At 42.0% G+C, this 12,005-nt stretch overlaps 1 protein-coding gene across 9 annotated transcripts in view; it reads right to left on the bottom strand.

Moving 5' to 3' along the window:
• Positions 1-12,005, bottom strand: part of NCKAP5 (NCK associated protein 5) — a 978,205-nt gene that overhangs the window by 102,532 nt on the left and 863,668 nt on the right. For 6 of the 9 annotated variants that reach the window (XM_065525413.1, XM_015432050.3, XM_065525415.2 and 3 more), the window contains 2 exons: positions 6,821-10,587; positions 5,935-6,112 (listed from right to left, as the gene is read on the bottom strand). The exons of the other annotated variants lie outside the window; for them this stretch is intronic. In XM_065525413.1, coding sequence (XP_065381485.1) covers positions 5,935-6,112; positions 6,821-10,587 — 3,945 coding nt within the window. The remainder of the gene's footprint in view (positions 1-5,934; positions 6,113-6,820; positions 10,588-12,005) is intronic. 9 annotated transcript variants of the gene reach the window in all.

Below are 12,005 nucleotides of genomic sequence, written 5' to 3' on the forward strand. Positions count from 1 at the left end.
GCAGGTGCTATGGTTAGCTTTATTTTAAAAGATGAAGACCCATCCCAAAGCAACAGAGAAGGTGATTGTCAAAGTGGTGGCACTGGGATTTAAACACAGCAAATCTGACTCCAGGTTTGTGTTTACTAGGGGGACCTTTGGTATTCTGAAATTTCCACTTGAATATGCCTATGCAGACTTGGACTCAGTATCAAGACAACTTAGGGTTCTGGAGGGAATGGCCCTACATAGCTCTTTTGAAATACATTCCAGGCAGCCAATGAAAACAATGTGCAATAAAATGGGTGTTCTGCTGAGGCACTTACATCAGAGGTTGTCGGTGGATTTGCTACAGGGCTTGAGTTGAATGCCAAGAAATTATTATTTTATACTCTCAATGTAAAAGTCATATGGCTGAATACTGACTTTGAGCTGGATTTAGCTTTCTACTTTTTGCCTCCTATTTTTCATACTTAATGGAATAAGACGAATTATTTACATTTTATGACTGCAGTTTCAATATTAGAATGTAATTGGTGCTTAATCTGTACCATGCTGATAGCCAGAGATGGCAAACTCAAGAGAGTATGTAGACGGCTAACTCAACCCTGGCAAAGAGAGATCTCTAAGGGTTCGGTATCAAGAGGCCATGCTTCATCACTTTCTTTCCCCTTCAGCTGTCTAATCTGTGGGCATTTCCCTGTCGGTTAGCAACTCCACAGGAAGAAAGTCAGAGAATGAAAGAAGGCAGGAAAAAAGGGCTTCATTAACTGACCATGTTCTAGCAGTATATATTTACAGATGGCAGAGAGGAAACGTACTGCGAGTATGAGAAAGACCAAAGCACTACTTATTTGCCTTCCAAGGTTCTCTGCTCAGGGATCTGTTCATGACAAGGTGACCCAAAGGCCCCCAAACACCTTAGTTTCCATTAATAATCCACTGGGAGCCTTTTATCCTACTTTATAGAAACAACAAGGAAATCATATTTTCAGTTTCATATCAGCTCTTAAGGCAGTATGTCCCATATTTCCCCCACCTGTCAATGTAAAATAGTATTTCCTTCGGGTTTTTCTAAATTTATACATTTTAAACTTGCAGGGGTGCCCTCAAAACCTGTTGGACTGTGAGTAAATCATCATCTCTGCCAGCCTGTGAAATTCTAAATGAAAGAATCAAATAATCAGAACAAAGTTTTCATCTTACAGATAAAGAAAAAGGAGGTTCAGAGAGGGTTAATAATCTATTCAAAGTCATACAGAATTTCAGTTATAGAACAAGCACTCCTGATTCCTATTCATTGCTATAATTCAATTTTTCAGAGTGCCCTGTCCAGTTACAGCTGTCCTTTCCAGACCTTCCAAAGAACTACTCTTTGTTAATGTCTACCAGTTAGGTATGAAGGCAATATTCCAAGTATCCATAAACTATATTTTAAGAGTAGTAAACATTTTTCGTGTATATGTGTGTGTGTGTGTAATTCTCCGCTTCCCTTCCCTACTATTCCCTACCCCTTCTGTGTGCCTTCTCCACCTCCTTTCTCTAATTATCGTATTTAAGAAAGAAAACAGAAGCTACTGCACAGTCCTACCTGTCAGCTCCTTGCCAGAGCCTTTCCAGGGCTTTATGTGCTTAACGGCAAACGCTAAATGTGGCCTCTGGGGACTTATGAGAGGAACTGAGATGGTGAATGAGTCCCCTGGCTCTCTCAGCTCTCCTGGGCTGGATGACCCATGAGGGGCAGATGACTCAGGGGGGGAAACTGTGAACTTGAAGGGAATGGATGAAGAAGCAGCAAGAAAATGGAAAGTGGGGGAGTGCTTTAGAGTGACATACTTGTCAGTTCTAATTATCCATACAAATAGATTTCAATGCAAAGTGGTGAGTAATTAAAAAAAATCCATTTGCCTATGGAAATGAGGGGCATAATTTATTTTGGCAGCAGATTCCCCTTGCTAATTATATTTTTCATAGGATGAAATTTAAATTAATTTTCATTCTTGATCCCATAGGAGCTGGATGTTGGTGGGAAGTTGTGGGAGCTTTCCTGGGAGTAAGAAGGCTGCCAGGTCAAGAATTTGCCAAAAATAGGTACAAGTGGGACAGTCTCCATGCGGGAAAGCACTGCAAAGAATGGGAGAGTGGACCCAAAACCAAGAAGTCTGGCAAGCGTTTGGGTCAGAAAAGACTGGTGGTTAGAAATGCAGAAATGTCCCAGTCATTGCTGCCATCCCAGGAACAGAAACAAGTCCATGTCAGTTATGTCCCATTTGGTAAAAAGTAGAAGGTGACTCACAAGCAACAACTATGGGTTGTTTTTGGTTTAAGTTAGTTGTCAGTGCTTTGGGTGTCTTCTAATGATTCATCTCTAACTCTTGTCCATCTTTTGGGGCTCTGCAGTTCTAGTCTCAGGAACTACTACTCCAAACACCAGTCTATAACAGGCAACAATTAAATATCACTGCACTTCTATTTTATTGAGCTTCCTGTTCCTAGGAAGTTAAATTGAGCTTCCTGTTCCTAGGAAGGGCGGGAAGAAATGTGCTTGTAAGAGACACAAGTGGAAAAGGGGAGAAAATAATTCACCATTGATATAATTTCATAATTAAACCCAGTTTTGAGAACATCCTTCATTTGGAGTTCTATACATCTTTCTTCCCTGAATCACCCTAACACTAACGGCTTCCCAAGAAACCAACATTTCGATGCCAAAGCTCATTTGAAAAGGAAAAGAACATAATGAATCTAAGTGAGACAGGAAATAATCCTGGGAGGGAAAACTCCTGGAAGGCATAACCTTTGGAAAAGCTACTCATTTAGAAAACTTTGCAGGCGGAGGGCAAAATATGCATGCTTCTTATTAGCATCAAAATACCATTTAGAACAGAATTGTTCAATTAAGGATGTTAAAATTATAACATTTCACAGAACTTAATAAGATGATAACAATTTGTGTAATTATTGTACTATTTTCTGCCATTTTATCACCATGGTACCATTTTAATGGGATAGTATTTGATGCTTTTTTATTAGCAGATTTTTTTTTTTTTAAGACTATGTGACACTGGGTGAAGAGAGTACCAATAATTTAAATTAAAATACCCATACTAAAATGGTCATATTAAAATGGTTCATGATGAAGGTATATGATCTCATTAATTTTGTTAATGATTTTTATTTTTGCCCAGTGATAGTTAACTGGGAGCCTAGAGCTGTCTTTCTTTGAGACTTTTCATTTCAGAAAATTATCTAAATCCACAGGAAGGAAGAACTTAAAACATGTAGCAAGCATAGTGTACCTCTTTTTGACTTATTAACTTAATACCAAAGCAGCCTTTCTAGGAGATGCCTTTTCCTTATTTTATAATGATTTTGTATAATTTAAATAAAAGTACCAAGTAGCACAGCCCTTGTCTAAATTACACAAAAATTAGAGCTAAGTGGTCTATAAATGATGGCAGAAATGGGGATATAAGCTTCTAATTAAGGCTGTGAAATAAGAAAAAAATTTAATTCAGCCAAACATTAATAGGACTTTTGAACGTATTTTAGAATGTTTCCAGCAATACTAAAAATGAATATGCAGTTACTAGTGAACTAAGTGGAGGTTTGCTACCCATGTGGATTTGTTATATGTATGAAAATAATCTTTCTATTACATATTAGAATACTAAAAATGCCTTAGGCCTCTCATAACTATATATAATCTTAGTTTGTAAAGAACAAAGATGGTGGTATAGTATATCATAAGGTTTTAAACAGTGGTCTTATGTAGGAAAAAAAGTGTGATACGTAATGCAATCCATATAGACATTGTTTTCATCCAAAATAACTGCTATGAAAAAGTTCTTTGCAACACACTTTAAAATAAGCAGAGAGTGAATTTACCTTGAGCCCTAGTGGGGGGAAATTCCCTTCAACTCTGAATTTTAAAAGGTTCATGGGTATTCACACGAATACCTGTGTGAATGGGCTGTGGTGTTAAAAAACATCTCATTTTGCATCTAATCTCCTTCCTATATAGGCTTATAACATGTAATAAATGAGTTTTCACTCCTATTCCTGTACTAATCCCAAAGGAGTCTATAGCAATGTCCTTTCTGAAATTAGTAATTTCAGTCCAATCCATGCTGATGATTACGGAGATGAAACAAAAAAGCACTGCATTTTACATTTTAAAAAATGACTAGCTAGTCAACTATCCAGGTTAATGACATTTCTCTGTATGGAAAAGCTTCTCAGCATGACTAATCTGTCTTTCAACTAACTAGAAAAATTATCATATCCCTATTGATTATGTATATGTGGGGTCGTTAGGGAATCTTTGTACTTCACACAAAATAATAAGAGTGTTTCTTGCAGGTATTCTGAAAAGACCAGAGCACCCTGTGAAAGACTGCAGATGAGACAGGAAAAGCATGGCAAATAACTTTAGCATTAGGAAGCAATAAGAAAATAAAAATGAAATCGTGAAAGCCAAACACAAAGTCTTTTTGTTTTTTTGGTACTTCTATACAGTGAAGATATACCCTAAGCTGTCAGGACCATACTAAATGGAGCATAGTTAAATCGAGCGCCTCTGATAAGGGGCTCTGCCAGGCTATCAAAGTTTTCCATCAGCTGGATTGAATTTCCAGCATATTGCACATTTTCACACGTTCATTCTCTCCCCTTCCTTTCAGTGACACTACAAGGGCAGCCTCAGATATGCTTATAATTTGTGGTTTTATAATGCAGGGGACATCTATGTTTTCAAAGAAGGGATGATACCATGGAAACCAAGAGCAGAAATGGGATGGGGGAAAGAAAAAAAAAAAAAAAAAAACCTCTGCAACGAACATAATCTGCATACAATTTTGGAGAGTTTGTCAAAAAGACCTTATGGTTCTGTAGAGTCAAGAGCTATTTGAGTAAAAAAATTTACACATCCACTTCTCTCAAATTAAAGTATGTGAAACTTGAAGGAAATCTAAACATCGATAAATACTTATAGCTAATAATTAATAGCTAATAATGTCAGCCGTGGTCACTTTAAAATCTCCTCTACTCTTGAACGACTCCAGAAAATAATGCAGGGAAATACTGAAAGCTCTCCTTCAGAAAATGGTAGTATATACTATATTTTGATAACCTCTTTATTAGAGTACAAAAAGATATGGATATAGTAATTCCGTAAAGAGAATTTTTTTTATGTGTTTAAGTGCTCTGGAACTTACCAAAAGGAACAATGAATACTATCAAATTATTTACACAAGTACATAAAGAATGTAAGGAGAGTAAGTGCAATTTAAGGTAATTTAAAAAAAAAATTAACTGAAACTAGTACACCCCAGGAAAATATAAAAATGCTCCATTTATTTTTTCATTTTTAAAAAGAAGTCTATTCCCTGCATTCTGGACCCCATAATAGGCTAAGTGATAGGGAGCCAAGTTCCAAAAAAACTTTCTTAGTCTTCACAGCTTCTGTCTAAGTTGCATGAATTGGTTCATACAACTTTCATAAAACATAAACAACGCTTAAATCATCAAAATAGGCAATAGTCTCTTAAATTGTTTAGCACTTTTATTTTTAAAATCATGTTCGTTCCTTTTTGGTTGCTGGTGATGTTAGAAATAATCATCAAAACAAATTTCCAGCCCAATGGTGTAATTTGAAGATGATACCGGTAGCATCATTTGCCTGGACTCACCGCGATTATACTCATCATTTTGAAAACAGCTGGGGAAAGCAGCAGCATTTCCTGAGGGCCAGGCCCACTCGAGGTCCAGCTGCCAGCTCTCTGCTGCAGTTGTCCCCAGTATTTCTCTCTCTTTTTACAAATCCTTTTTCACTGACCTTTTCTTTCCCCCAACTGCAATCTCTTACCCACACACTTTGATTAGCAAATGGTAGAAAGACCCCAGCCAGAACATCTCAGACTGTAGCACTTGATACCAGGATGCAGGAGCACTTACCAGGGAGCCTTTCGGTACTTCCATATCGGCTTTGCTTTTCATGTTTTTCTTGTGGTTTCCTTGAGTGCTGAGAGAGCTGCCGGTGAGACAGGAGACCTGAGAACCGCCCTTTAACACATTCCTGCAGGAAGCATTAGTTGATCCACTTTCTGTCTGTGGAGCTGCTTTCTTATCAACTCTGCAGGTAGAAAGTGATTCCTCTCATGAGTTACCTTGCTCCTTCTTCAATCACTCTCCTTTTCCCAATCCTTTTAATATTTAAAGTAATCTCTTTCTAGCTCTTTGTCTTGAAACCTTTGAGGGATAAGTGTTCCTCACAGGCTTTGATCAAATCTTCAAATATTCTAGTAGCGTGTCAATTTAGATGTGACAATATCATAATGTATTTTTTATTTTTATGATTACTGTGGAGAGGGGCAAAATAAAAACCACTGAAGAGTGATTCCTAAATACCTTTTTAGCTTAAGAGTGGCAAGAAACATCATTATTTCTGGAAAGTTTCCAAGTATATGTTTGCTAGGTATAATCAATGAAATCGGCATGCTTTAAAACGTACGTGTAATTTTCTTCCATTTCATGCCATCTGGGTACACTCATAGTTCCTAGTGTAGGTGGAATTTCTATCAACGCTGATAAAACTTACCATTCTTTAATTTCAAAGACCATTGGTTTGGTTAACAAAGTAACATGGACTAAATTATCATTTTATTGCTAACTTTTATTTCATTGTTTAAATTCTTGCTAATGTATAAAAGACTGCTACTATTCATTTCTGCTTGTATGAAAAACATGCTTGACTGGCCTTCAATGCACAGAAAGCAAACAACTCTTTTTAAGGTGGTGGAGGGACCCCTCTACATTGCTACCTGCTTTTCTAGTGAGTTACCTGTTCAAGAGTTCCGTCATGAAGGTGTCTTTTGTTGAACATGTAACAGGGCTGTGTCTATTCCTTGGTTCAAATTTCAGTTGGTTGTAAATGTCTTGTGGTGTTTTCCGATTATTTTTGCTTTGTAAACCGCCATCTGGATTATCTGCTGACTTGGTGTCCTTGACAAGCTCATTTTCTGTCTCGCACTGTAGTTCAGGCTTCTTTTTCTCTTTTTTTCTTTCCGATTTTAGTTGTCTGTTTCCAAACCCCAAGACTTTTGCATCTTTCTTTTCTACTTTGGTTTTGGAGACGTCCATTTTCCTGCTACTCAGAGCTGGAAGTCGACTCTTCCGAAAACCAAACCAGCTGGCAAAAGAAGGCCCAGGCTTCTGCCTTGCTTCTACAGAGGTGGGCTTTGTTTGCACTTGGCCCTTTTCCACATTTTCCTGAATGCACAACATGACCTTTTCTTCGATTGTGGGTGAGAGGGGGACTTCTGAACTCACAGCATCAGTCGCAGTTGCAGAGGCATCTGGATGCCTTCCAGAAGTTTCTAGCTTGGATGTACTGCTTGTTTCAAAAGTGCTTGGATGCTGAGTCCTCCCTGGGCTCTGCAGGGCTTCAGGGCAGTCTGTTGTGGTGGGTGGGCACCGGTGGCGGTCACTGCCTGGTTCCGCAAGTATAGCCACACTGGGGCACTCTCCCTGGGTGAAGGCCTGCTGGTTTTCCTTCCCAGGTGGGATGAGGAGTCCCTCAGACTTTGGAGGGACCCTCAGAGGCAACTTGCTTGGGCTCCCATGCTGACTGCTGGAGCTGCCTGAGCTCCCCAGGGAGCCCTGCCTGGAGGAGGGGTGCCCCAAGGGCCTCCCAGCACTAGGGAGACTCTCCAACATGGGAACAGAAGGGGCCTTGTTGGGAGAGCTTTCCATGGAAGAATTCTGCCGGGTAAGAGAATTGCCTCTCTCAGCAGTATTGGTAATGATCTGAGTTCGGACTTTGCCTGGCCCTTCCATGGCGGGTGTGGAAGGCTTGTCTCCTGAGTGCGCACTGAAGCTCTGGCTGCGGGCTTTGGCGCCATTCATGCCCAGAGCTGGTTTTAGGTGTGGTTTGCTGGAGGAAAGCGATCTTTTCATGGACCTATTATCTACCCCATCCCTTCCATCACTCCCAGGGATGCTACTTTCCAATGACTCTTGTAGTGCTGTTTCCAGGGGAAGCCCCTCAGCTAAACTGTCCTGTGCCTGTGAATCCGGTGTGGTCACATTTCTCTCACCTGCTGTGATCTCCATGCTTGCTGGATTCTTGGAGTCCTCTGGCTTAGACTTGTTCACAGCCACGGAACTTTTGGAGGCTTCATTTAAACTGTCTTTTTCATGTTTCCCTGGCACGGTGGAACTTTTCCTGAGCAGCTGGGGAGACTTCATGAGCACCTTGAGTCCCACCGGAAGGCGAGTTTTCAGTCCTTTCTCATGAGCACTTTGACAACCATGAGGGCTGTGATGGCTTTTGGAGGGTGACGAGGACAAAGAGGGACTACTGACCTGAGATGATGGTGACTCGTTTGCCCCTAAGAAGGAAGGCTTGGGGGGTGTGGAGGCGCTATCATTCAACTGTCCTTTTCTCCCTGGAGACACACTTTTGGAGGATGTCATTTCCAGTGGCTCATGGGTTGAAGGAGAAATCCTGGGAGTCTGTAATCCTGTGTCCATTTGTGGGGTCCCAAGTGTTTGGCGAGGAGAGGTTTTTGGGGCACCTCTCTTCGGAGAGACCTTTGGAGGCCCCAGAGCCATTACGGTGAAGGAGCTGGAGGGGGCATGAGCAGGGCATCGGGTTTGAATGACTGCTTCTGGGGAGGGTGTAGGGCAAGTGAAGACAGGCTTTTTGAAGGCCACAGAAGGTTTCTTCCTCTGCACTTCGGTCGTGGCCTGATTAGATGAAATAACCGGAGCAGAGATTCCTTTCAGCAGAGGGGATTTGAACGGGGTCCTTGCTGTTTCACTGAGGACCCTGGTTTCAGACTTGGTGGATGAAGGTGCTGGTGCATAGTCATAGCTGGGCCTGGCCAGCAGGGAGACGGACCTGCCTGGAGGGGGTGGAGGGGAAGGGGATTTCACCCCTGCCTCCGGCCCAGAGCCACAGTGTTCATCCCTCGTTGGGGGCTCTCCGCTGTCGCTAGACTCAATGGCAGGCCTTGACCGTGACCCTGGAGTCTGACTCTTGGGGCAGTGGACCCAGTCCCTCCTGCTGGGCAATCTGTGCGGAAGTTGGGTGGGATGTTTTGGAATGTGTGGATCTGGTCGTAATTCAAAGAGGGGTCCTGAGCTCTCAGTCTTCACGAATCGTGAGAGTTTCCCAGGAACTGAGGCCGGTGATTTTTCAAGAGTCACCAGGCCAGATGAAGGGAGTAGTGTGGAGGCTTCCGGCTCCATTAGTTTTGATTTCTGAGGTGAAGACTTGCCCCTGGCAGGTATTTTTGTGAGATTTTGCTTGTGATAGATGCCCATGGGCGCTGAAGACCTGGAATTACTCTGGCATGATAGTGTGTGTGTGGGCTTGACCGGCTTTTGCTGCTGAGGATTTTGTGTCACTGTCCTGGAGCTGAAAGATTCAGTGGACACCCTGGGAACATTATCTACATTATCTTTTGGAATGTTTTTCTCAGTGTCCTCTTCAGACCTTTTAAAGAAAGTATAGTCTCTTGCAGCAGCTCCTGGCTGTAAACAAGTAATTCCCTGAGGTAAAAGTTCAGCATGTTCTGCCTTGGGTCCAGTAGGAGCTGAATTGATGGAAATTTCATTTCTGGTAACAGTGACAACTCCAGTCTGGTGAGAGCTGAATTCAATGGGCTCACCATCTTCCGCATCAAATATCACGGTAACACATTCTTCTGAAGAAGTCCTTTTTACAACTCTTTGCTGCTTAATGAAACTAAACGTCTTTGGCCTAGTCTCTGAAGGGATGGGCACTTGTTTTTCCTCCTCATCAGGAGACCCACATAGAGATTTTCCAAACCCCACAAGAACATCCAGGTTCTCCACGGACTTCTCGGTGTCGGCAGCCAGTGACATGTCTGAAGGACTTTTCTCATCACTGCTCTCTATGTGAAGCTCATCGAGTGTTTCATTGTCATCAGTGTCTGAAAGCTGGAGGTTGAGAGCCACGCAGCCATGGCCTTGGCCGTGTGGGCCCCTCTCCCTCTGTACCTGAGGCGTCTGCACACTTGGGCACAGCTTCCTCTCCAAGGGACAGCTGCTGGCGCAACTTGTCAGCTTTTCAGGCCTTTCCCTGGGATAAACTGAGGATGTGCCTTCCAGAATGTGTTTTCTGTTTGTTTCCCAGCCAAACAGACTGTCAGAAACACTGTGGGTTAGTTTACTGCCATGCGGCCTGTAGCTCTGGTTTGGAACTGCTTGGAGCAATGCGAAGGTGGAGGAGTCATCGTCTGCATCATCGTGGGAATCTAGATCATAAACAAATGTCTTGTGGGGCTCCTTGCAGGGGCTCCCCAGGTCAGCTGTTTTGCAGGGGGGATACTCCTTGAGGCTGCTACTTTTAATTCCTGGAGAATATATTCCTTCATTCGAGTTCATGCAATCTTTATAACCCCATTTGGTTATCACTGATGGGGGTTCAAGTAACACTTTTCGCTTCTGTAGCTTTCTTAGCCCTTCCAAAATGTGGCTTTCCTTGATACGAGTTGGAGGTAGTTCATTTGTAGGACTAGCAAAGCCACTTGGGAGCGAAGAATCAATACTTAGCCTTTTATCCCAGTTTTGTGATGATTGCTAGGAAAGAAAAGTAGACATCAGAAATGATTAAACCACATAGAACACGCATATATAAAAGGAAAAGTCCATCATGGGACTTAATTTGCACTAGTGGTTGATTAGTATTCACATATAAATGCCTACATTAATTAGCTAATTAATGTATTCACAAACTATGCAGCAAATATTGATTTTGCCAGGTCCTGTGCTAAGCAGCGCAGTGATCTAAAGAAACAGAAGGTAAAGGCCCTGTCTTCATGGAGCAGAAATCCCAGCAGGGGAGAGGAGAATTGGCCACAGCTCACTGTATGTAAGGGAGAAAATGAGAAGTGCAAATGTTGTGGGTACTCTGGAGATTCAGAGGAGGGAGGCCACAGACAGGTCTATTCGGAGAAAGGCATAAAGGAAAGGTACATATTTTTTTCTTTTAAACTTACCTAGCTCTTGAAAGACAGGTTTGCCTTAGGTTAAAAGTGGGGGAAATAACTTCCAGATGGAAGAAATGGGATGGGCAATGACCTAAGTCAGAAAGTACATTCAAGGTACATTGGGGGAATGACTAGAAAAATGACATGACCTTATTGTAGAGTGTCTATGATAGGTGCAGCGGGTAAAGCTGGAAAAGTAAGTTGGTTCATATCTTTACGCTCACATTCGATAGTTCTGTGACTTCATGACTTTATTTGGTAGGCAACAGATATCTGTGAAAACTTTCTTAAGTTACCACACACATACACCCACACACACAGCAGCTGGGCATTCGCTTTTAGAACCTGATAGTAATTATTCACCTACCAAATTTAGAAAGGTCAATTCCTTGACCATCACCCTTCCCAAATGCCAGCCTCAGCATTGGAAAAATGTATGGGAAATGACAGAGAGAAAAGACTGTGCTCTACATATTCATTTTTTTTTTTCATAGTTTTGCTAATAAGAAATGGAAGGGCGGGAAAAAAAGAAAGCTAACATTTACTGAACCTCTGCTGTATACCAGCCATTTACAGAGTGCTTTCACTCCATCTTCAGAACAGGCAGCTGAGGCTCATTGTTGGGTCTGTTGGAGATCACACAGAAAGAGCTGGAGCAAAGGTGTGAACTCTGGATTCTCAGGCTCTTTCTACAGCATTGTCGATTTCGACTCAAAAGTGGCCATGAGGGGACGTGAACCCAGGCAGTCTGGCCCCACAGCCTGCAGTCCTAATTGATGCTATACTACTAAAGTCAAGCTTGGCCCCTCTTCTCCCCTTTACCTTAGTCAGTGTCACAATAGAGATCACAGGTTACTCTACACTATTTCTTAAATGGTACTTGCAGAGTTTAGGGGGCTGACCTAGCGACTTCTTAAGAAGGCTGTTTGGACTGGGCACAGTGGCTCATGCCTGTAATCCCAGCACTTTGGGAGACTGAGGCAGGTGGATCACGAGGTCAGGAGTTCG

The sequence above is a fragment of the Macaca fascicularis genome, chromosome 12 (genome assembly GCF_037993035.2).
Source record: "Macaca fascicularis isolate 582-1 chromosome 12, T2T-MFA8v1.1".
Classification (NCBI taxonomy): Eukaryota; Metazoa; Chordata; class Mammalia; order Primates; family Cercopithecidae; genus Macaca; species Macaca fascicularis.